Below are 25347 nucleotides of genomic sequence, written 5' to 3' on the forward strand. Positions count from 1 at the left end.
AAAAAATAACCAAAAATACCTAAATATCTGGCTCAGCCCCGTGTAGCTGTTTTATGTAAATTTTTAACTGAGGTATCTCGTCTGTTTTCATCAGCGACTGTATGCAACCGGAGTAGTAGTCTGACGTGAAACAATTCTGTCTGTAAAATCGATGTACACCTTCATTATTATCACATTTGTATGTCGTTCCACAGTGTGAGTAATAAATACATCATCGTGGAATGCTTTAAAATTACATGCTACGCAAAAAATACACACTTCCACTTGCAATTATTTGGGCAGCTGAGATATTCTCAAAATTGCCGGTGAGTCATATTTAATTTGGCACGATTATGGTAAGAATGTGAATAAATTTTGTTACAGTATTATTGAAGCCTCTAATATAAGTACATATACGAATATTTAATACTAGTTGTGACCATATTAATTCCAATATACATATAATATAAATGAGTATTATTTTGACGATTGTAAGAGGGTGAGTTAAATGTTAAATAAAAAAAGTAGCTGGATCTATTTAGATCTGTAGAATAATGGATACGTAAAAAAACATACTGCGGTGCATCGTTTTGGTGAAGCTACTGATGTTAATTTGAATGCTTAAATTTACCATCATCTTAAATGCTTGCTCGATTTGAATTAATCATCACGATATTCATACGTGAGATTACGAAAAATCTAGGAAAACCCTATCAGCTACCCAGGTCTTTCGGGCTTTAATCACTGACTATACTACTGGTTAAATAACAAAATACATCCCAAAGGGACACTCCACCTAACACCGATTCAGATTTGTTTAGTTTACGGTCGTATAATAACACAAAACTTAAAATAATATTTATTTATGGTATTGCATGTTCTATGCATTTAAAAAGGAAGTAGTGCAACTGCAGCGACTAAGCACATATGTTTAGTATTCGTTGAAGATGTGGTATAAATTCGAACGTATTGTTTTTAGTTCAAAAAGTTTCATTCTTAAAATATTGAATATTACTCAATAAAAGTTATAAGACATAAATGAGGGATAGTGGCAAAGCTCAGCGTTCGAGTGTCGCATAATTTGCCACAGAATATCTGAATCACTTGCCAAACAAAATCTGGAACTATACTTAGATTACATTGTAACAGATGATGGAAATGTAACTCAAAATGAGAATTGCAATAAATAGCAATTAATATTTATTTAGATTTCTGAAACAATTTATTAAAAATATTCTGTTTTTTTTTGTAAGATTTTTTAGGGGTGGGGAGAATGTACAAACATTGTTACTTTTAAAATATTAATGTTTAATTATTATTATTAATATTTATAAACTATTTATGCTTCTTTATTAGGTATACTCTCTAGTGGAATTCGTTTTCATTATTTTTTGTTTAATATTAGAGACTTCAATTCATGTTTTTTGCACCAATTATATTTTAATTACCTGCATTGTGCGTGTAACGTTGGATCTCTGTACAGATTGAAGCATTCGCTGCAAATCCTATCGACTTTGGCGAACATGCTCGCGTCGTAGACGCCCTTGCATTCGAGTTCATAGAAAGAGGACCGTTTGTTGAGGTGGTGAAGGGGCGCAGGCCCCGGAGCGGGACCCGCGGCCGCAAGAGCCGCCAGAATCGCCGCCGCCCACAGACCTCCACAGCGCCGCCTACCGACCATCTAAAACAATTAAAACATACATTGGTTATTAAAAAGTTTAATATTTCACCACTGGTAACACTTTTATATCAGTTGTAAGCATACAACTCAAAATTAAATATTTTCAGTTCATCATTGCTCTTTTATATATACTACATAGCCGCAATGATAATTTGCCACTAATAGTTGTTTAATTGATGCATACAAGCATACAACAGTTTTCCAGTCAAAATGCCTTTCTCGCGTAAACACCATTTTTCAGTCATAAGCGCTCCATTTCCCGCCATTAATCAACACGAACAAATACTGTATTTTGTAAAGCGTTGCAATTACACGTTGGAATTGATGTTGTTAGATACAGTTATTGATAATATAACATTGTGTAACTGGTTAGTAATGGCTTAAGTTAAGTTGTGCTATACAAAGTATCATACATCAAAAGATTAATTATATATTTTTTGAGTAGCTGAAAAAAAATATTGCCATCAGTCTAATTGCTGGTTAATTATATTACACAAGCGGAAATATCTCTTTGTATTTAAAAACTATGATGTAAAAAGACTGCAATGATTTTAATTAATACAAATAATGTTTTTATTGTATATTAATTCATTATATTAACTACTATTGTCAGGGACGTCATTTGAAGGGAGGCAGATGAAGGCATTTACTTCCCCTTGAATTTGGACAGAAAAATGCGTCATTTAATGAAATACTATGAATCTTAATGAAATCGAAATATTAATAATAAAGACCACTGACTGACTAACATTTCCGCCCCCCCCCCCCCCCCCGAAAAAAGCTGAAATGACGTTCCTGACTATGGTTTTGCCTTATATATTTTATGTCTGTAATAAATAATAAGTGTCGCAAAAGCACGGTGATTCTAATTTATCACATTTATGTTAGCGGACCATAAATTCAATATTTTAAAGTTAAAAGGCACGTCAGTTGATATTTTAGCCTTCAGCATAGCCCAATTACATTTGATAGCAATGTTTTGACGCATAACCTAGTTTCATTTCGTTATATTGCTGGATCCGTGCTACTATTGTAAATATCATAATTAGAACACCAACTTTTAAATCCAATTTTATAATTTATGAGCTCATTTGAGAATTCTACTTGTTGTTTGCTATCATTCACAATTGAAGATTAATTATTTGGTTACCATAACAACGTATATAAACTATTTTTTCGTTGACGTACCTCTACACACGAAATTAAATATCAGAAATTACTAAATATAGTTGGATTCGCTTAATCTTATGTGGGTATTGACTTAAAAAATATAAATTAATATTATTTTTAAATATTCATATACATTTAATCACCCCCCTCCTCTCCCCCACCTCAAAGCAAATGCTACATAGACACAATATTTATAAGATTAATAAATCAGTCATCGCAAGCACAATACCTCACGATCGTAGGCACTCTTTTCAAGCAAATTTAGAATGCACTTTCGTACATTGGCACACCCACCGTGAGTCTATAATTATATAATTGTGTTATACGTGCATGATGTCGCGTCGCTTTCGATTTCATCATTTTTCAGAATCGCTCACAGCAATATTGCAACAAAGCTCTTCGATACGATGCATCGCTATATGCGAGCTTTCGTATTAAACACACATGTATAATACATATATACTATAAGAAAATGATAGACTCCTTGCGATGGAGCTTGAAGAGGCCACTAATAAGGACCACACCGCGTTCTAACCCTTCAGCGACATTCAAGTCAAAGATAAATTAAAAATCTATATGAAGTCCTATATACATATATTAAAAATAAACAATGTTTTACATTTTATTCTTACAGGACTGCCATATCAACTATATATTTAATATGATTCATTGCGCATTTTATGATTCCTTTTTGTGTATTTAAAGCTTACGTCAATCGAGGGTTGGACAGCCTGCGGAGTAGTTAGCATTTTCTCGTTTTTCTTTCATTCGACTCAAACAGTTAACGATTTGATCATAAGGAGCTTTGAGCCGTCCGATACAATTGTAATTATTTATGTTCGCGATGCGCACACGGATCGTGAGATTATAAAACGTAATGTAGGTGTAGATCTTTCAAGATAAAACCTGATTATATATTATTAAAGTTTTATTAAATACTAAATTATTTATATTGTATCTTGTGCGTTAAATATTTTTCGATATTATTTTTTGTTGTTTATAATATATATTTATGATATAATTAGTAATATAGAAAAATGTATAATACAACTGTTATGCTTATATCAAGTTATTGAAGCAAGTCATAATCGACGAGATAAATATATTAATTGAGGTGTTGATGAATTAGATTCTAATGCGTTACAACGGAGTAAACACAATCAACTGATATCAACTTCTGTAAAACTTCATGAATGGTACATTTTAAGGCGAGAATCTCATACAAGGTGATCCAATTCGAGTTTCATATGTTACTGTAAATCAGACAGCTGTTAATAATCACGCATGTTCAAAGTGTCAGATGTTAGTTTGTAACAACACATATACGAAATGGACCGCTTAGCCATTGCTCAATTCGTTAAAATTATTCAATTGTTTTACATAAATAATAATTTTGTACGAACTGTGTATCGAAATTTAAAGAAAGATTATGGTCAATTTCATCGTCCTATTGAGCAAACAATTCGCAACGCAGTGAAAAAAATTGAAGAGACTGGACGCGTTGGAGATAGGGTAAGGCATGTACATCATTGTGCCGCCCGTTTAGCCGCCGGGAATATGGCTGCTGTAAGTGAAAGTGTGGCAGAAGACCCGAAATTGTCAATTCGTCGGCGTTCGCAGATCATGCGATTTAACACTGTTGGATTTTTTGTGGTATTACGTTAATCGTGTCTACGCCGACAAATCCAAAACCAATGAACACCTAAAAACCAACATTCAACAAGTTATAGTCGAAATACCGTGCAAAATGTACGAAAAAAAACATTTAATTGCTATGACTTTTCATAATTAATAAAATACATTTAATGTTCGATTAATAAGATATCCTTTAATTTGTGGTTTTTTTAAAATATGTTTGGAAACTAAAGTCGGATCACTTTTTTGATTCATAGCGATTTGCCCTTTTGCTTCAAGTAACTTTAATTCACAATGATAATCAATACACCGTTTAATGTGAAGTGAATTAATGTTTTATTCATGGTCGATACTATGTTAAAATGTTATGTCGATATTTAAATAGTTAAACAATTAGACAAAGCAAGACTTTTCCTACCTTTATTTGATTTCTCAACTACCTAGATATAATGTCTTCTTGTTTTGGCTTCGTTCCTTTTAGAAAGGATAAAACACTATACTAACAACTATAAAAGGTGGTTCATAGTCTTGTAATAAAATGTTAACAATTAGATTTATGGGTTAACCCATTCCTTGTGATTTTTCTTCTCATCTTTTCTTGTCATATTATGTATTTAAAAATATAATCATGTTTAAAATGTAATCTAATGCATAACATAAACATCTGAAATAATGCTTCAGCGCCGCTATGTTGGCACGTAGCAGTGGCGTCTCATGAAGCAATTTATTTACCCTATAAAATTTTACCAAACGACCTGCGGTCGGAGAAGCAAACAGGCGATAAAAAAGCAAGGTTCAAGGCGATGCGTAAATCGCTTCTCGTTAACCCTGTGCAATAATGGCCGCCCGAGAAAGATCTATGCGACGTCATCTCGAAGATATCTCCTTTGCGAAAAGCCGACATTTCCCCCGCACACCTGTTCTCATCCCGTGCGTGCATTCCGGTGTGTGCCAATTAAGACTGACATCAGTGGAGTACATTGCACGTAAAAAGGGCGTATAAACAATAAAATATCAATCAGAAAAATAGATATTCTTTAAAAATTGCAATAAAACTAATTTCTATATCGAGAAATTTTCAGGAACAATATCTCAAGAAAAAGTTATTGAAAGCAACATTGTATAAAGGCGAAAAATAATTACACCATTTAATGCCACGTTGTCTTATAGCTTTTGACATGAATTCTTAACATCCGAAAAGTGAAATATGTTTTGCCTGATGGGAAAGTCTTAAAATATCGTCGCGCCCGTCATAGTGTGAACGCTCGGCGAGAAAACCTCCGATTGATTGACTCATTACTCGTTACTCACTTGTCAGCAGCATAAAGCGGTCTCGACCCCTAGCCTAACTCGGGGTTAAACAATCCAACACGAATTCATGCACTCGCTTAATTGTCGCGGCTAATTGCGCACATGACCGCTCGACGAGGCCACCCTGGACCGTGTGCGTCGGTGCATCTCCGACCGATGTGTGTGCTTCCCGTGCCATTGTGTGCGTATGGTTGGAAACAGTAGACAGTAGTTCGCGTTATGCCATGTTGAATAACACAATGGAGGACCGGTCCGACGCGCGCAAGTGCGCTCCAGATGCCACCCAAGATGGCGAACGGAGGCGATGGACTTGAGAGGTTGCAGGAGAGGCAAAGAAAAATTAGGAAAATTATGGCACAGCATGGGAGGGCTGTGCTTGGATTCCGGATCACATTCTTATATACTATTATGCTGCGATATGAATCTATAGAATCGCGTCGGCGCGTATACCCAAGATCTCCGTTTTTGGTTACAACTATTTATTTAAAGCTAGCTCAATGGATTATGTATATAAGTAATAGCCTCAACAGTTTTTGCTAAGGAGAAACAAAAATCACTCCATCCAATAAATTTGAAGTGTCATAAGACAACAGAGGCGTCAGTTGAGAGGGCAAGTAGAGGCATTTACTCCCTTAGTACATACTTAGATTTTTGACTTCTGAGAAGGGATAATTGTTTTTTGTGCCCTCCTATTGCTCGAAATTCGGTTTATATATGTTTTATTTAACTGAGCGTTTCCGCTGCGATTTTATTGCTTTTGACGTGAATTCTAAATATCATTTGGGAGAGGTGGGACAGGCCCCCCCTTTCCCCCGCACTCCATGTCATTTATTGAAATACTATGAATCTTGATAAAATCGAAATATTAAAAAAACAACAATTTACTGACCAACTTTTGACCTCCTCGAAAAATTCTAAAATGCCGTCCCTGCTAGGCAACGTCATAGAACCAACCCTATTTTAAATACAAATATGAATTTCGTAATTAAAGAGCCTAAGGAAGATCCAGAAATGGTTAAAAATATGTAGAATTAAAGCCAATTAAATAACATCCATACATTCATTGCTAGGAGAGACAACTTCCCCTTCATTTAGTTTCACTATAAAATATAATATGACCTGCACAATAGACGAGTGGTTTAAATTGACAACTACACGAAATACCTAGGTTTGTAAAATATTGAAATGAATAAATAAAAAGCTTATTCCTAAAATAGTTAAATTATTTTATGTTTTTTTCTGACTTAAAATGCTGGTAAAATTAAACGCTGTAACAGAAAGTGAAGGGCAAGTTATTTTGTAGCGCGTTCTATTTTATTGGCCATCGACATCAAAACATTTTACATACATGACATTAAGCTCTATTCACACTATATAGCTTATTGCAAAAAGTTACATTGTGTGGACAGCAGCTATATAATGAATTATGTAAAATGTTGTTTAACATTTTTTTTATATAATCTTAAAAAAAATTGCTGCATTTTAATAGCTAATCCATAACTGCTACTTTTCTATCCGTTTAAGAGTTGAAAAACATTATCAAAATTACGCAACATATATATTATACATATATACAACTAGATTAAGTTTCATTATTACACAGACAGAATAGTCACTGAAAATAAAAAAAACATAATTTCGATAAAAGATCTTTGGGTCTAAGAAAAAGAAGAACTCGATAACCGACGAGTAACTTTCAACAAAAAACTAAACGAGCAATTCGTTTAAGACTTTAAATGAATGTTCATTGTGCAAATTAATCGTAATAAAAAGAGTATCTATTAAATTGACCCTGAGATATATCTACATGAAAGAAAGTAAAAAAATCTTCACCATGAATCATCGATTGCTATGAATTTATTATTATTCATGCGGGTCAAGAGTGGCGTATGAGTTGATTGTCAAGAATTCGTGCACATATGGTGAAGATCCTTAGCGAAACTGGTAAGCATCGATCTTATCCGGATTTAACTCGTAAGAGGAATTGGTGTCGAGTATAACAGTGAAGGTACATCCATATCACTTCCTCTATCTTATTATCAGTTATTACAATCGATATTATATTTTTGCTATGGGTGAAACGCTACTACGCTTTTATAACGCGAACAATAAACCTTGATCCAACGATCAGGAGCGGGTTTGCGAGTAGTAACAATAAGTGAACCTTATCCTCCGCGCAGCATTACATATATTTTTCTAAAATTCAGATAACTACGCACATATCAGTTTTATTACAAACCTATCCGGGAGTAAATATCTAGAAGTTTACAGATAAAGTATTGTTTAGTTATAATTTGGGCAATTATCTATTTTTACATCCGATAAAAAAGGTTAATTATGCGCCACTTATGGCGCATGTGCCATTTTTAAAACGAGCGAGAAATATTTAGATGAATAAATAGACACGTTTTGTTTTGTGCGTGCTCATTATATCTGTATGTAAAATTATATAATTAACAATGACTCTATGTTTATTATATACAACCTCTTTTTTATCGGATTCAGGTTAGTTGGTGCCCTATTACTGCTCCCATACATATTTTTATTAGTCTCTAATATTCTTTGGGGTAGTATTTATAGTTTGAAAATGAAGTGGTGTATAGCTATTTAAGGACGAAATTTTCAACACATTCTAATTAGCATAACGAAATAATTAGGGAAGTCGTCTTTGTTATGGGAACATAGTAATATTTATAACTTGTGTAGTAAACGGTCAGTCAGACCACCGATAATATAGATCTTTACATGATACGCAGTTCTTGCAGAGATTATGAATTATTTTATGGCGTGTATATGAAAACCTCAAACCTTCGTTTCATTAGAAAACCTTAAACCTTCCACAATAAGCTTCGAACCTGAAAGCTGAAGTTCATTGAAGACATTATCGAAACCTTCATAACCACACGCAAAACAACAACATCTAAGAACTTTTTCAAGACCTAATAATATCCTTAATGTTGTTTTAAAATTAGGCGATACAACATTTAACCCATAACTTCCCTATACAATTCACGTACCGCCACTGTAGTACAACTTCTCGGGAAGAAGAATTCATCAATGAGTTTCGTCGTTGGTTTTTCCCTCTTTAGTATGTATATATGTGTAACGAATCTCTCGCTTCCCATTAAACGTGAGTCACGAAGCCATTGTTGGAACTGTGGCGCCAACTTTTTTTAGTCGTAAGAATTTGCATATAAACGATTTATGCATTATTAATAAGTTTAAATGATTCTTAAAATAGCTTATGAATCATATATTATGAAATAGTGTCTATTATAAAATAGTTACATTAGACAAAACATTAATATTGTTAATGTTTCTAATTCAAATGTCAAAAGTGACAGCTATGCGCATTCCAACACTGAACGAACAGAAAAATCATCGTTAATCTTGAACAGTCTAGGTTTGGAACATTGTTCAGACGTTCGTCAACTGAACGAACCGCTTAAAACTTGAATTAAAATCAAAATGACGATGAAAATAAAAAAAAAACAGCAATGTATTTAAAAGCACCGCTCATTAAAGCGAACGAGGGTTTGAATTCGTTTAGCCGTGAACGCGAGTACTTCGACGAGTGAATGAACTCGCATCGCCGCCATGCAGTCTGCCAACTGCTCGCTTCAGTGTTGCCAACATTTGCATGTACCTACTCTACGTCGGACTGAACTGGTTAATTATTATACTTGCGGATAATTTTCTCGGATCGCGACGCAATTTATTGCGTGCTCATTGCGAGCTCGAGTTTATAACGCAGAATGATGTTATGCAGTATAAAGATTTTAAATGATAAATATTAATAAAATACTCCCCCTTTCGTCAACATTTTGTTTTATATTAATAAAAAGCTATTTATTTGATAATTTCAAAGTCTAAATCACTTTTCGTGTTTTTATTGCGGAATCTAACTAGAAGTTTCCTTTCTTATAGAAATTTCATTCGTTCTAATTAGAATATATTGTCCAATTAAATCGCCCTTGAGCCGCTTCCACAAATTAGACATCCAACGTTTGGAATGAATTCAGGGATTTCTCGGAAGCGTCACTAATGAGAAAGTGACCTCAAACGTCACCATCTTATTTTAAAAAATCTTCTTAATTATCGGTTACTGCGAAGTCTTCTCGTTTGATCTCCGCAAAAAACGTCTTGTGACGTGTTCGCTGCATAACGAGGCAAAAAAGCGAAAGCGTCACGAAGTCAAGAATCAAACAACAAAAAATAGTGAGTCAACGCCTTCAACCTTCAACTCATTCATGATTTTTTCTCGAGTTGACAAATAATTGATCGGTTTGCACAAGACGAACGACAGCATAGAGCGAACTTTGTGATGCTTTCGTTATGTGTAACGAATGGAAGATTAATCTTGGAAATTAGCAGAAACGTGTCATTCGCCAATGAATGCTCTCTTTCAACATTTAAAGTTAGCGTCTTCACGCGTAGAAGATGTATTTTGTTCCATTGAAAACAGTAATCTATTAGAAGAGAGACGTCATCGTGGCAGTTTTGCCAAAATGTATACAAAGAGCTCATTATTAGGAACGGAAATTGGTCAGTGGAAAAATTCTAAAGATAAATGATGAGATTTCTAAAAAGTCAACTGAATGAAATTAAGCTACATTGTTTACATCCGCAGGATTTCGGCAGAGACGATGATGATGCAGTTGGCTGCACATCTAGCTCTTTCGGTCGAGTAAATTATTCGCAGAAAACTGCGACAATGTCAAAATAGACAATAAACAACGCCTCTTGATGAACCCATCGAGTGAGACTTCCACCAGATGTCGCGCCCGTGGAACTGATCCAAATCGGCGCGGCGGGAAAAGAACGCATAAAAAACAACTGATCGACCTAATGTTCGGTCCTGTCATGGCATTTATGTTACACGGTCGATTGGGACCAGGTGACGAAAAGCTTCGAAAGCTCTGAAACTAAGTATATTTTATTATAATATTTTATTTGTTGCCTGTGAACAATAACTTTTGACCACCCGTTATCTTAATCGTGATCTAATTTGCATGATAGATAGAACATAGTTGAACAAAGCCACTAGTAGTGTTACATTGTTGCTTTAATCTAGCTGCAGAAAATCTAATCTGCTGCTAAAGTGTATTAGTTTTAGATAAAAGAGATTAACAATAAGAATACAAAAACAAGTATATTATTTATATAATTACAATTATTTAATTATTGTTAGCGATATTCAAACACACATACTCAATGAAATAAATAAAATAGTATTACAAAAATGACAAAATAAGGCAAACTAATTGTACTGTTTAATACAATATGTGATAATATAAAATAGCTTGGTATAAAAAAATAATATGACTAAATAAATATTATGCAGAGATATGAGATTATATGTATATGTATAGTATTTCTATGATAAATTGCAAAAGGGAAATTTTATGAATAGAATAAAAAGACCTAAAATTGAATTTAGCTTAATATATTTTAAAAGCAATCAACACCTATCTATATAGTTAAAATAGTAAAAGCATTGCCGTATTAATTAATTATGGAAATAAAATACAATTACAATATTTTGGGTAGCAAAATATCCAAAAGTATATCGAAGGCTTTTTCGATATCATCACACTCTTTAAAATTATCCTATGTATCGATTTGTAACAAATTTAGTCGTCGAAAGAAAAAACAATATTGAAATAGACACGCTAGTTGACACGTTGAATTAATTGTTGATTTGAAGGGCAACTAGTACTGCATAGCTCAACAATACTGTTTATTTTTAGCATTTATGCTAATGCGTGCGTCGAAAGAAAATATCGGTGTCATAACATCGAATAAATACAAATTAATTAATATTGCGCCATTTATCCGAAATCTAAGATAATAAATGGAAATTTCCGAGAAAACATAAGCGAGGTCGAACGTCCATTATTTTTTTTTTGGATTAAATAAAAATACATAATAATTATATCTGTCGACCAGTCGGTCCGAAATCGAATCTGTGTGCGAGAAAAAAGAACAAGATGGCGGCTGAGAGAGGCGACGACATCGCCAATCGCCGAGGCCTAAATCAAAAGCGTTATTGAGCCGCCATGTTTTCCACGATGGCGGCCAAGACGTCGCGTATTTCCCGGCGATTTGTATCCACAAATCCATTAGCGACGAGAGCGTTTTGTAACGGAGGTTTCCGAACCGCTCGGCGAGATGTTTAAATTCGCACCGGAGACCATGGAAACCGGAACACTCTCAAACGGATCACCTTGTTGTCTGTTGCCGCTCGACTTTCATTATTTCTGTTTTTCCAGAGAAAATATATTTTTTAATGTTTGATAAATCGACCCTCTATTTCCATCGGCGATGCTATTGAAATAAAGCGGGTACAGTTTTTTTTACTGCTGGCAACACGCATTTAGCGTGTTGGTCGTAAGTATTCAGTTTCGGGCTATGAAACAAATATACACATCAACAACTTAATTTCTTGGCGATAAAATAAATAATAATTTAGCATGGAAAATACCCAATTTTTTATTTTTACTCAGTTACTCATGCCTATTTTTTCGGTTCAGTTCGTCTGCGACTTAAAAAATATCTATTGAAGCATAACTTTTCAAATGAATAAGTAATGCTTATAATTATAATTTCGATCGTTTTTAATAATAATAACCTAACATAATCTTCTAACTTTACAAAACATAATTTATTCATATGTAACTTTATATATTAAACGTAACAATGAATGTGTATTTTTCAGTGAAATTATATTTTCACTGTATAAATATAATTTATTGAGTAGGCCAATGAAAATGTATCAAACAATTGATTTATAACTTAACTGGGCAATATCATTAAAACTGTATTTTTGCACGTTTTGGCCTTAGCAGGTGATGTGCCGCCCTACTGTCTCTCATTTAAATAAAAATTCAATTCGACAGTTACGAAACGTCCAGTTTTTGTTAAACCCAAACCAAACCTAAGCAAATATAGTAACAAAATAATACTTAATTCGTTTAGGCTATGTTTTGGGTTTGTCATTTTGCAACTGTCAAATTAAGTAAAGTACGCAAATGAACGTTTCACGCCAATCAAATGCCAGTTTAGAGCAGAATATAATTTTACTAACACCTGTCAGTGAAAGTATATACAGTACCCAAAAGATCTCGGTTTGAATCCCATATAAACATTTGTGTTTTTCAATTTCTCTCGTATCTGTGAGATCGGAATTAGTTATTCTTATATAATTATAAAATCAATCGATCATCACAGAAGGTTTTTTAGATTTTGCTAATCTCGTGGATAAATAATTTAATATAATTCAGGTAGGTCCTGCACCTTTTGATTGTATGCCGGAATAATAGTCCATATTTAATAAAATATATGTATCTGATTTTAATCTGGTCTCTCACTACTTACTCAGTAGTTGCTGACTGTTTACTTTGTTGCAACGCATTGGACTAACGCAAGTCGTATTTGAACGAAAAATTTACAAAATATTGTATAATTATAATTCCATTCAATCATCACATATTAGGTTTTTCTTGATTTTCCTAATCTTACTGATGAATATCGTAATAATTCATTTAAATCGAGCTAGATCGTAGGTTTTTTTATAGTATTGATTGATCAAACTCTTAACAATGAGATCATATTTTAATTCATGTTATAGGTATCTTATTTATTTATTAGAAATTAATGAAGTTTTTTTTATATTTTTAGACATTAAAACTTGTCTTCATGAGCAACAATTGTTGTTACACTATATTTAATTATTTATGTTTTAATCACTATGTTCATCCTTTGCCTCCAAAAGTTTTCTGTTCTACACTACACAATCACTAATAATAAATAAGTTCCAGTAGCTAAAACTAGACAAGTTCGAAGCTCTTCAGCTGTCTTTTTAATTTGTCCACATTTGGGAGTTTGCTGCCTCGAAATTGGCGTGCTCTTGGAACTTCTTCGAGTCTAGAAGTCTTCGACACCTAGATTGCGATGTATGTTTCTATTGCAAACATACCACGGAGCATTCACAATGTTTCGTAGCACTTTATTTTGCTTTTTTTTAATCATTTTCATGTGGCACTGTTTGGTACATCTCCAGAGTTGTATGCCGTAGCTTGGTTTCAGGATTTGATTATATATCTTGATTTTGTTGTATATTGAAAGTTTGGGGTTTCTTCCCATAAGCAAGTATAGCTATCTATATTTTATTTCAAGTTTTTCTTTTTTATATGTTCCTTGCACCGCAGTTTGGTATTCAGAGTCATGCCAATCTATTTAACTATATTTCCAAATGGAATAGTGTTGCTGCTTATGAAAAAAATCTGCAAGTTACATGTCAAGTATCCTAGTTCAATATATAATTATGTAAATCTAAATCTACTTGACTGATAGATTAGGTCAATTCCGTATAATTAAGCAGAAATTCCAAACGTTCACGCCAAACCTTCAATTACAGATTCATCTTCAATTTTTATTTCATTACACAGGTGCAATCTTCTCGTTTTACAGTCGCCATAAAAGTGCGATAATAACGGGCTGCGCGCTCGTTTTTTCGCGTCTCTCCCCCCATTGCGTATGTTTGCGTAAATTTATGTCAATAAAACAGGATTTTTTTAGTATAAATCGTTTTTAGCTCGTGTACGCGACCGCGAGCACGTTGCCAGCATGTCTGGTGAGACAGACACGCACACAAACATACGAGCGGACAGACGGCACGCTCACTAGCACGTGCAAGCTCGTGCAGTGCTCGGACAACGAGACGAAATTAACAGCCGCATCGCGAAGACACTTTCCTTTAATTGGTTCAATTAGCGGACGTCACAACAGTCTCGGCTTACGAGACGCGATTCCATGTCTCGCGGGACGCGTCCCAATTCCTGCCAATTCCCTCTTGTATCGTTTGGAAAATTCATTGTCATTTGAACGTATAGATCTTCTACATCATCTTCTTAATCGACATCGGCTTTGTCTGGTTTACAATAGTTTTCCACCAGACTCGATCTTAGGGTTGCTTATTTCCACATCTTCCCAAGTCGCAGTTAGATAGTGAACACTGAGAGTTGTGACATCCACCTGTCTTATGATTGAGCAATTCGTTTATTCAGAGATAATTTTTCTCATTAATTTTATCTACTCTTTTTTAGAAAATACACCCAAAGAACTGGAAGAATTGGACCATATCTAAAAAGCGAGATATTTAAGGAAACTATTGACATGTCTAAATCAGTTTTGCTTAAAAACAATATATTTGTTTTTTCACGAGGTTAGTTTTCACTTACGTAATTCTAATAAATAAATAATAAAAATATTCACAAATAATTGTACTACTGTTTATCCTACTTTGATATGGGTTATGAATATTGTATTTTTACTCTTATCACAAAAAATATAACGGTGTCTTCACAGCGCTATATTTTTTTACGTAGTAAACTATGTATCATTGTCGTACACCCCTAAGGATTTTTTAGTTTTCGAAATTACTCATAATTATATTTTTAGTGGGTGTAAAATGATATCACTACCTGTTCTGGGCAATCGATATTACCAATAAAATCATACTGAGCACAATCATACCAAAATGAGTCGGAAAATTTGTAAATTGCTCAGAGCATAATCTGTTGCGCGAAAAATCTGGAGCGCTGCTGCTGTTGCGTTTTCTCGCCGCAAGTGTGTTACGTGCTTACACCACAAACTTGTGTAGAAAGTTCAAACGCGCAGAACCTAACTAACATAGGACGATTAGAAAACGTAACTGAAACGAGCGTAAGCGCCAAACCCGGCCCCTAGTTCGGATGTGCGTTTTTCTCGCGAACGCATAACAGAGATAACGATTTATCAACACATAACACTACACCGACTATATCTCAATGTATTATATGTACCTACATATAATACACATAACAAAGAATTGAATCACTGCAAAATCGGTTTCATTTTCAATTGATATATGCACGGTTAGTCACTAGATTAGCGCATGAATGCCGCTGATAGATTTCGATATATTATCTAATATTTGATAACAATATTTGATGAAAGACACACTGCTTTTCTTCTGTGTACGTGTCAGTGTTATATGTAACGATTAAAATCAATGTCAGACACATTCACTTATTTTTGAGAAGTGTCATTTTATAGGAGAAAAGAGAAAGTTTATAAAATATTTTTTTTTTGTAAATATAGAAAAACCTGTTATACATTTTTTTACTCTCTTACTTTATTTTTTAAGATGGTTTATTATTAGTGGTTTTGCTATTTAATATAATAACTATAAAGTGATGATTTCAGACTAAATTTCAATATTCAGCTTAAACTTATAAAATGATTAATGTTTTATTATATTTATGTGTTTAAGAATAAAACTACCTTTACAAAATCAAAATATAAGATAATCTATACAGCAACTAGAAATATCATAAAAGCAAACAAACCTAATGAAATAATAACCGATTATCTAACCATTATTTTGGTAAATATCTAAATTTAAAAAAAAAAAGTTTTTTTTTAAATAAAATGTAAATTTATTTTCTATAGATGTCTGCACATGTATGTATATTACATATTTTGACATCGTTGTTTCTCGATTTTATTTTAACTCCCCCTCCCCTAGCCTATTAACTAGTGTTTTTCCTCAATAATTATTCCTTGAGAAAAATGGCAAAATTACTATTCTCAATTCATCAAAAAATTTCGTAGAACCTTTTTTATTAAAAATTTGAATGAATATTTTTCAATATTTCACAATTTTTTTATTCTACGTGCCAGATGTTTGAGAATGTTTTGAATGGGAAGTTTTCTTGAAAGTTTTTAATAGAGGTCGGAAGAATCTGAATGTCGTGGGAATTGCAAGATTGCAAAAAAGTATGGGAGCTTTCAACGTTTTTTTTTCAATCTAAATTTCCTAACCAATAAAAGAACAAGGGTCGCTAATTCAACTTTAGATGATATGTGTGTTTTAAAAAGTTATTTTAAGAATAATGTTTGATAATGTACCTACCAATATGTTTTAATAAATAATAAATGTTTAACTATTTTCCGAATTCTTTAATATATTAATTACTATAAATAATATACTATATATATAAATCTTGGAAAAAATAAAAACAGTAATAAAGTCTGAGTTTAATATACATATATATTTAAGATACTTCTTCGTTCGTATTCTGATTTAAAAATACATTTTATATAGACAATATATAAAAAAATATCGATAAGGAAAAGCTACATATAAACAGAAAACAAAAATTAATCTTATTGGATATGATTGTGCAAAGATGTGATCAATTTGATTATAAGGAAAAATTTGACTATAAAAATAAGGAAAACGCTATTAGCTCATAAATGTAATTTTTCATGTTTTTCTAAAAGTTACCTAATTTGTTAATAACACGGTGTTTAATTTAATTATTTAGCGACACAGTTTAAGCTTGTTGATATAGCATATACATTGTGTCGCGATACAAATTCGTATTGTTATGCTAATCGCCACCATACAAAGCTAAGGTACGTCCACACTTCAGCTTGACGTTTGCACAGTGAATAGCTAGGATAGCAGAGCACGAGGCACCACACTGTCTACAACAGTTGCCGGCAACCACATTGATATTCATAGTGCGTTGTTTGCGGCAAAGACAGGTGAGTGTTGTGAAATAATGCCTGTGCGGGATTTCAAAGAAACAGGTGCGAGCCACATTTGAAATGACACTGGGGAGAAAAGAAAGATCTGTTGCGATACAGACACACCTTCTGCCACCGAAACGGTAACGAATTCCGCGCCCATTGTGAAGACTCGATTGTGTCTTTGTGTGCTTTTTATTATTACTATTATTATACAGTGGTGATGAATGAAGTAGAAGGCAACGGGAAACTACTACTACGGTAACAAATAAGTAAGAAAAACTTGTGATGATTGAAAATCAATCAATATCTTTAGAGACGGATATGAATCACAATAATTACATTTTTGTAAGAGATCAAACATATTAGCACGATAGTGACTAGTTCGAATCCCTTACAAACATTTGTGTTTTTTATATTTTATCTTATATGGGAGATATAGTATATATGTATATATAATTTTAATTCCAAAAGATTTTAGTTTTTCTAGATTTTCTTGCTCTCACATATATCATGATGATTAATTTAAATTGAGCTAGGTCGTACATGTTGGGTATAAAAATATTGATTAATGATCTACTTAAGCTCATAGTCAAAAAATGTATTTATAAAATAAAAAAAGATTTGGTTATTCTCTATTTTTGATGCTATGTCGATGACATTGTTATACTATACATTAAAAAAATGTTAACCCTAAATTGCTACTTATCTTAAAATCTTATAACAAAAACTATTATTAAGACTTCTATTCGTCTATATTATAAATTTAATTAAAAGACAAAAATGTGGTGATAAAAAATATAGAGAATTGCACATTCGTAGAAACCAATGCGGCCCAGAGCTTACGTTTTTTGCAAGCGGAGTCAACGGCCAAGACTTTTATTAGGCTGTGCGTCGTTTAAGAGGAAGATGAATGAAATAGGTATTGAGCAACAAAAATAAAAATTTGATGTACCATTAAAATTACCAATTATGTTTTGTAATTAATGGCTAAAAGAAAAGGATATTTTATCTATAAAATAAATGTATATCTTCAAGAACAATTTTTCTGAAAAGGTTTATCGAAATCGTATATTAACTATTTCATTGGATGCAATCAAATTATTACTTAAATTCAATAAAGTCTGTCCAATTCAGTTATATATATATATATATATATACATATATATAATTTGTTATAAATTGTGTATTTGTGTTAACTATCGTTATTTATTTTCATTATTTTATGTACAATTCCTCAATTTCAATATAAATACATATCTATATATAAACATTACATTATATTATATTTAACTGCATCGTTTTCAGATCTATTTTGCAACTATTTTTGAAGCTGCATTGAGATTAGATCGAAACATCAGGAAATGTAAGATGGAGAGAAAAATGAATTGAAGTATAAAAAAAATATTCAAATATAGTAAATAAGTAGCGACTAATAAATCTTCTTGATCAGAAAATATATCTGATTTCAATTTTATTTATATATATGTATTGCTAAAATACAATTTATGCTCATTTTGATGATACAAAAAATAAATACTAATTAACTCTATAAAATGCTTAGAGGCGAAAAGACATGAAGGGTAGGTTAAGCGCCAAACCCAGCCGCAAACTCAGGTAAAACAAATTAAAGGGCGATTTCTAGGCGCCACGATAAATATGATATTATATAGGACAAAAAATAGTCGAAAACGTTGTTAATAATTACATCAATTTAAATTCGGACGTATGTTATACTAAAAATAAAATTTATCCGACCGTTATTCGATATGTAAATCGGACAGGTCATCTTAGAACATTATGGAAAATTTTTGAATTGGATAGTGATTTTTTATGTGTATCGAATGAGAGGTGAAAATGTGGACCGCATTGTGGCGTAGATAGTAAAAGTATCGCTTTGTTGAAATATTGAGAAGGTCAAATCGAAGGTCTGGCACGCAAATTATCGTGGAGTGAAAAGGAAATGTTCGTATTGTAAAAAGATTGTAATAATAAAAATGAGTTTTTGAACTGAAGTTTGTGATACTTGTTAAATAAGGATTATTGTTATACCATGAGATTCAAATGAAAAAATAGTCTATAATATCCAAAATTTATATATCAATGATGATAAATTTAAAATAAATAAATAATCTAAAAGTTATATAAGTTAATAAATATTAAATAAATTCGACATTTAAATGCTCGAATCTCTTATTGCTGTATTTTATAATATATATAGTTCGTTTGATATTATTTGTCTATTTATATTTCGATTAATATAATATTCGGCTTAAAACCAATATATTATAAATATATTTTTCACAGCACAATAATCAGAATTTTATCAAACTTGTGTAAAAAATGTTCCTTATAAGTTCGTTAATTATTTAATTATTTAAAATGATGGCTATTAAAAACTGTTTTTTTTTAACATATAGTATATATTAACTAAAAAAATAAGAATAAATAAGTTGTTTTAGGTGAAGTAATATATACCAAATAAAAAACTAGTTCCCTATTTTAAATATAAAAAATAATTATTGGTCTAAATTAGATGTAGGTATATTTTAAAATCATGTCGGCCATTACCAATCAAATTTAAATTTAAAATAAATTGAGTAGAAAATTATTTGATTTAAATAATTTTAAATTATATTTTAACATTTATAATTGTTAGTTATAATGATACTAAAGAATAAATGATTCATTACATTATTTACTGATTACAAACAAAGCTTAATAAGAGTTACAATATATCTCTCCAATCGACTTATATTAAGCTCTGATTTACAACAATATTAATTTAATTAATTTAAGCTTATACTCACGATTTAATTTGTATAGTTGTGTGTTTTCAAAAGTTTTCCAAACAGTTCAGCGACTGTTCCAATTTGTCACTGCTAGTATGAACGCACAGTCACGTTATTATTTTATTGAATTTTTATTTTTATGTTGGTCACAAAACGTCGCGTTACGGCCAAAAAATGTAAACGTCAAATTTGCACGACCTATACGAATTATGACCGTTGACCGTGGTTTTCGTTTTTTGAGGTTATATGCTTTGAACCGTGCGCAACCAGAGATCAGCTCGACCGACCGAACAAGAATGTCTTGCCGAGCGACTCACGGAGACATTTATGTGCGGCGCCCCCCTCGCCCCCGCACCTACATGGAAAGACCAGCTCAAGAGTAACCACTACCCCAACTGTCATCCCTCAGATGAATTTCAAATCAACGGACGGAGACTTCCATTGGAAATTTCATGAAACGTAAAATAAAAACAAAAGTTTCAGAACCACTTTATCGGTAATATGGACTTGTGGTGCAATTTTAATTTTGAGAAAAATATTTATTTGGCCATAGAAGCTTTTTTGTTACATATCAGCCATTTATTAAAAATAATAGATAATATACAATATAAAAATAGCTACCTAAAATAAAATGAGTACGACTAAGGAAATATTGTACGGAAGTGTTAATAAAGAGTATTTCTAGGATAATCCGCACAAGCTGTGCATTTACAACAGGAAAATATATATATATATATATCTATAAATAACATATCAAAATATGTATTGTACATCTTCAGGCGTTAGCTCAATGCGTTACAACCGAGTAAGCACAATCAACAACTACTAAGTAAGTAGTGAGGCATAAATATTACGCTTGGAATCAATAAATATCACTATGCTCGACATAGCTCGATTTTATAACTAATCTGTGTTAATCGATCGGAATTATAATTAAATAATAATCACAAATTCTGATCTCCCAGACAGGATTAGAATTTAAAAATCCTAGGGTCCGTATAGGAATCAAACTTAGGTCTTTCAGATATTAGTCACTGACTTATACCACTGGTTTATTGTGCTGGTAAATTTAAACATACATGAAAAAATAGAACTTGTAACCTGATCGGTCATTACTTTATAGTTTCAATGTTTAGATGACAGCACTGGTTCGTGCTGGTCTACATACATATATATATATGATAAAAACTGGGTTTTATCGCAATTGCAACTAGCTGTTCGATTTTTCGGCAATAATGGATCTGCCATGATCACAAATTTGAATTAACTGGGACACTATAACCAGCGTAGTTTTTATTTACATGAAACTTATTCTTATAATAGATATTGGAAACATCTCATTAATTTATTAATTTAATTCTCTAGTTTTTTTCCTATTAAATATTTATAAAAAACAGTAATTATATAGTTTTTTCCTATCAAGTATATATAAAAACAGTATTCCTAAATACTTATTACTATAAGATATTTTATAAATGAGAATAAATAAACAATTAGTAACAAATCTGAAGTTATGTAAAATATATATACGAATTTATAATATATAATCAAATCTGTATTATTTTATTTTTTATTACGAATTTAAAGAATATAGATTATTATATACTTTATAAGCAAAAATAATCTATTTTAGGGTAACAGTAATGACGGCTGTGTCATCAGAGTACATTTAAAAAGCAGTATTTGTAAAATTCTGCATATTATTAGTATATAAATTAAAGAGCTCTTCAAAAATACATAGCTTCGATCTTTCAGGAATAAGCGATTGTGTGGATTTAAATATTTTATACGTCAAACAACCGTGTCAAAACATATCGAATGCTTTTTCGATATCGAGCATCAATAATCCTGTGTTTTTTCATATTGAAATTAGTGGTAAAAAATTACTTTCTTATATAGCTTTTTTATTAAATGGTAACATTTGCATTACATATTATATATTTTAAATAATATTAAAATTTGTGTTTAAAATTATAAAAAAACATTGACTAAAACTGGAAATTTGTCATTTTGCGATCATGAAAGGTCCGACATTTTGCCATTGATTTATGTAATTAATACTCAATTAATAAAATACACATTTTCTTTCACAGTTATATATATATAAATATTAATTATATTAAATAAAAAACACATAATTAAAAACAAATTTATGTATATTTAACAATATTATAGTAATATAATTAAAAGTTTTAGAACTTAAAAGAGAATAAAATGTTTGTTAAAATTCTATAAATTTTCTTTATAACATTATTGCAAAACTGAAATTTATTTATTTATAAATTAATCATATTTAGTGAAGTAACATTTACGAAACCTGATAAACAAATAATATATTACATAAACAAACTAAAATAAAAATTATTTTTGCGATATTTATATTAAATTAACACCATATTTGCTCATATATGTTTTTTTATAAAAAGAAGTTTCATAAATAAATGTAAATTATATCCTCATGCCTATAATATAATATGTGTTAAACATTTACGGTATTTTATTACTTACAAAGTGATCCACTAAAAAATTCACATTAATTTAATTTAAATTTATTGACATATGTATTTCAAAAAATACGGTTGACATTTCAACAAAATATTCGTTGGTTTAAACTATTAAATTGTACAACAATATTTATAAGATTTTCCCTTTGTCATCGTGACATACTAACGATTTTCTCGATCATCTGGAAAATTATGGAGTATTTTAAAATAAAAATCTGTACGCAGAACTGTATAGACCGAGGCTCAATTGTTATTACCTATAATTAGTGGCATGAAACGTGACACATTTAAAGTAATTGTTGATTTGAATTGATGTAATCATTAAATAGTTTTATATTTATAAATGTTGATAAGCGTGTATTTTAATAGTAGTCCAATAAAAGGCACGTGCCCGAATTTCTAAATAATATTAAGGTAATTATAAATCTATGTATAATTGAAACTTTGGTTTCGCATAGTTGCAATCTTCTTAGCAGGTTATTAATTATGTTATTAAAAATATTTTATATATCAGGCGTAGTGAGAAGTTTTGATTTAAGAAAAGTTTGCTATTTCTCCCTTAATACATATGTTTAGCTTATTTATATAGTAATTTAAACTGCGGTTTTTTAACTGTGACAAAAAGTGATTGTATGGCTATTTATTTAGCAAGAATACAGAAAGGATTAGATATTTTACTTGAATTTATATATCAAGAAATACAACAGAAATTTATTTAAAAATATAAAATAAATTCTAAATCGTATGATTATGTAGTTTCGTGTGTGATATTTAAAATGATTTAAAGAGGAAGGATTTCTTGGCTCAAGAACATTGTTAAGGAAAGGCATCAAAGGTATATTAGAACTGTAGTTTCCAATAGTAGTTCCTAAGAATATATTACACTAATGCCACTCCTTAGCCACGATGATGGGCAAGGAGTGGCATCAGTATAATAATAATAAAATGGTCATGCAATGAGATTTTTTAATGAATTGCAAAAGTTTCACTATTTCTAAGTAGCTCAAAAGCTTTCTAATTTTTTAAAATAACATTATAATGCAATGTGTTAATTATCTTAATATGCAGCTTCTTTCCTGTTTACAAAAATATATAAAAATCATCAAGATTATACATGTGTGAAAATATCGAGGAAAATCATCTATGTATGATGATGAGTACACTAAATGTGGAAGTAGCATTAATGTACAATACTAATAATATAGAATCTAATTCGAAGATTATTAAATAGAATAAATTGTAAGTAGACCAAAAAAAAATTAAATATAAATTCTTTTTGGATAGTTAATATGTAAATAGGTTTGAACAAGTCGAATGTTTTCCTCTAAGATTTCCATTTTCCTTCAAAACCGTTACGGCTGTTAACTGTTATCGAAACCACACTCCAGATTGAGGGCTCATTGGTAAAGCGCATGAGAGTTGTCAGATCAAAGTAGCAGATTCTGAAGACTACCGTTTTTCACGGTCGTTTGCATCATGGCCTCGCAGTACTTAGTCTTTCGCGGAATGAAGCATTTTGCAAGTCATTTATCTATATTGAATGAGATAGGATGTTGAGGTACTTTGGAAAAAATCAATTCCGATCTATGGGTGTATACCATGGTTGACGTCACACGATTGGATTTTAACCCATGACTGGATGTATAACCGGCGCCGTGTACTTTGTAAAGTGTACATAAATCAGAAAATTTTACCATTTCCTCGTAAATTGCGCAATGTCTGTGTTAAAAAGTTTATTAAACATTTCCAAGGCGTTTTCCAATGACGTTGAAATGTAGATGCATTGAAAGGGCTAATTGACATCAATCGAGTTTTATAATTAGTTCGATAGAATGTATGAACGATGCTTTATAAATAAACAATGTCCTATTAGTATGGAAATATAAATATATATTTATAAATATGACGATTATCTAGCATCTTATTAATATTTGTGGTTTAATTAACATATTTGCAAAGCTTTTATTTTTAAAACTAAATTCAAAGTACATACCGCAAAATTAAATAGAATAGTGATTCTAAATAAAACTGCCTATAACTCGAAATTCTTCAATTGCGTTTATTTTCGCTCCAATGCAAAAAGTATATAATTTTAAAAAACGTCATAAATCGAAAACATCTACAAATGCCTTTAATTTTCTTATAATATCGTGATTGTATTTAATATATTTCTTTAAGGCATAAAGTTAATTATTTATCAAAATTTAACATAGAAAAACATAAGTCATTTAACAATTCAAAATCTGAAGTACACGACTGAGCAAAAAACAAAGATTGTTAAATTTTATTTTGTAAAGACTATTCAATTAATATTGTGCATCACAGTGTACACAACATAAAAAAATATTTTTCAATATATAAAAAAAATATAAAAAAATATTTTTCAAGCCTCTTCAATATTCTTAACAAAACTTAATAATGTACTTAACAAAAGAATTTAGCAAAAATACTTTTTCTACGAAAAATTAAAATTCAGCCTTAAGGAGGTTAAGGAAAGAGTTTTTATAAACAAACCTCAAAGACTCCAGGAGCAAAAGAATAATATTCGAAAATAAATTAGAGCGTTAGCCAGAAACATTAAAAATTGTCATAAAACACAGTAAAAATTGAAAGTGACTTTTGTGCCGACCTGAATAATTATTTTTGAATTTTTTTTATAGCATTTAAAAAATTGAGATATTTTTATATTGCAATAAAT

The 25347-nt window shown here is 31.2% G+C and overlaps 1 protein-coding gene across 5 annotated transcripts in view; it reads right to left on the bottom strand.

The window, feature by feature from the left end:
• The window catches only part of ITP (ion transport peptide), a 47198-nt gene that overhangs the window by 1387 nt on the left and 20464 nt on the right, over positions 1 to 25347 (bottom strand). For 3 of the 5 annotated variants that reach the window (XM_088189133.1, XM_088189136.1, XM_088189135.1), the window contains 2 exons: positions 1428 to 1660; positions 20 to 140 (listed from right to left, as the gene is read on the bottom strand). In XM_088189133.1, the coding sequence (XP_088045259.1) occupies positions 20 to 140; positions 1428 to 1660 (354 nt within the window). Of the gene's footprint in view, positions 1 to 19; positions 141 to 1427; positions 1661 to 8793; positions 9353 to 20163; positions 20442 to 25347 lie in introns of those variants that run through there. The other 2 variants (XM_088189132.1, XM_088189134.1) reach the window with 2 other exon arrangements.

Source organism: Plectrocnemia conspersa, unplaced genomic scaffold (genome assembly GCF_051122295.1).
Source record: "Plectrocnemia conspersa isolate PC_06_02 unplaced genomic scaffold, ASM5112229v1 ptg000008l, whole genome shotgun sequence".
NCBI lineage: Eukaryota > Metazoa > Arthropoda > Insecta > Trichoptera > Polycentropodidae > Plectrocnemia > Plectrocnemia conspersa.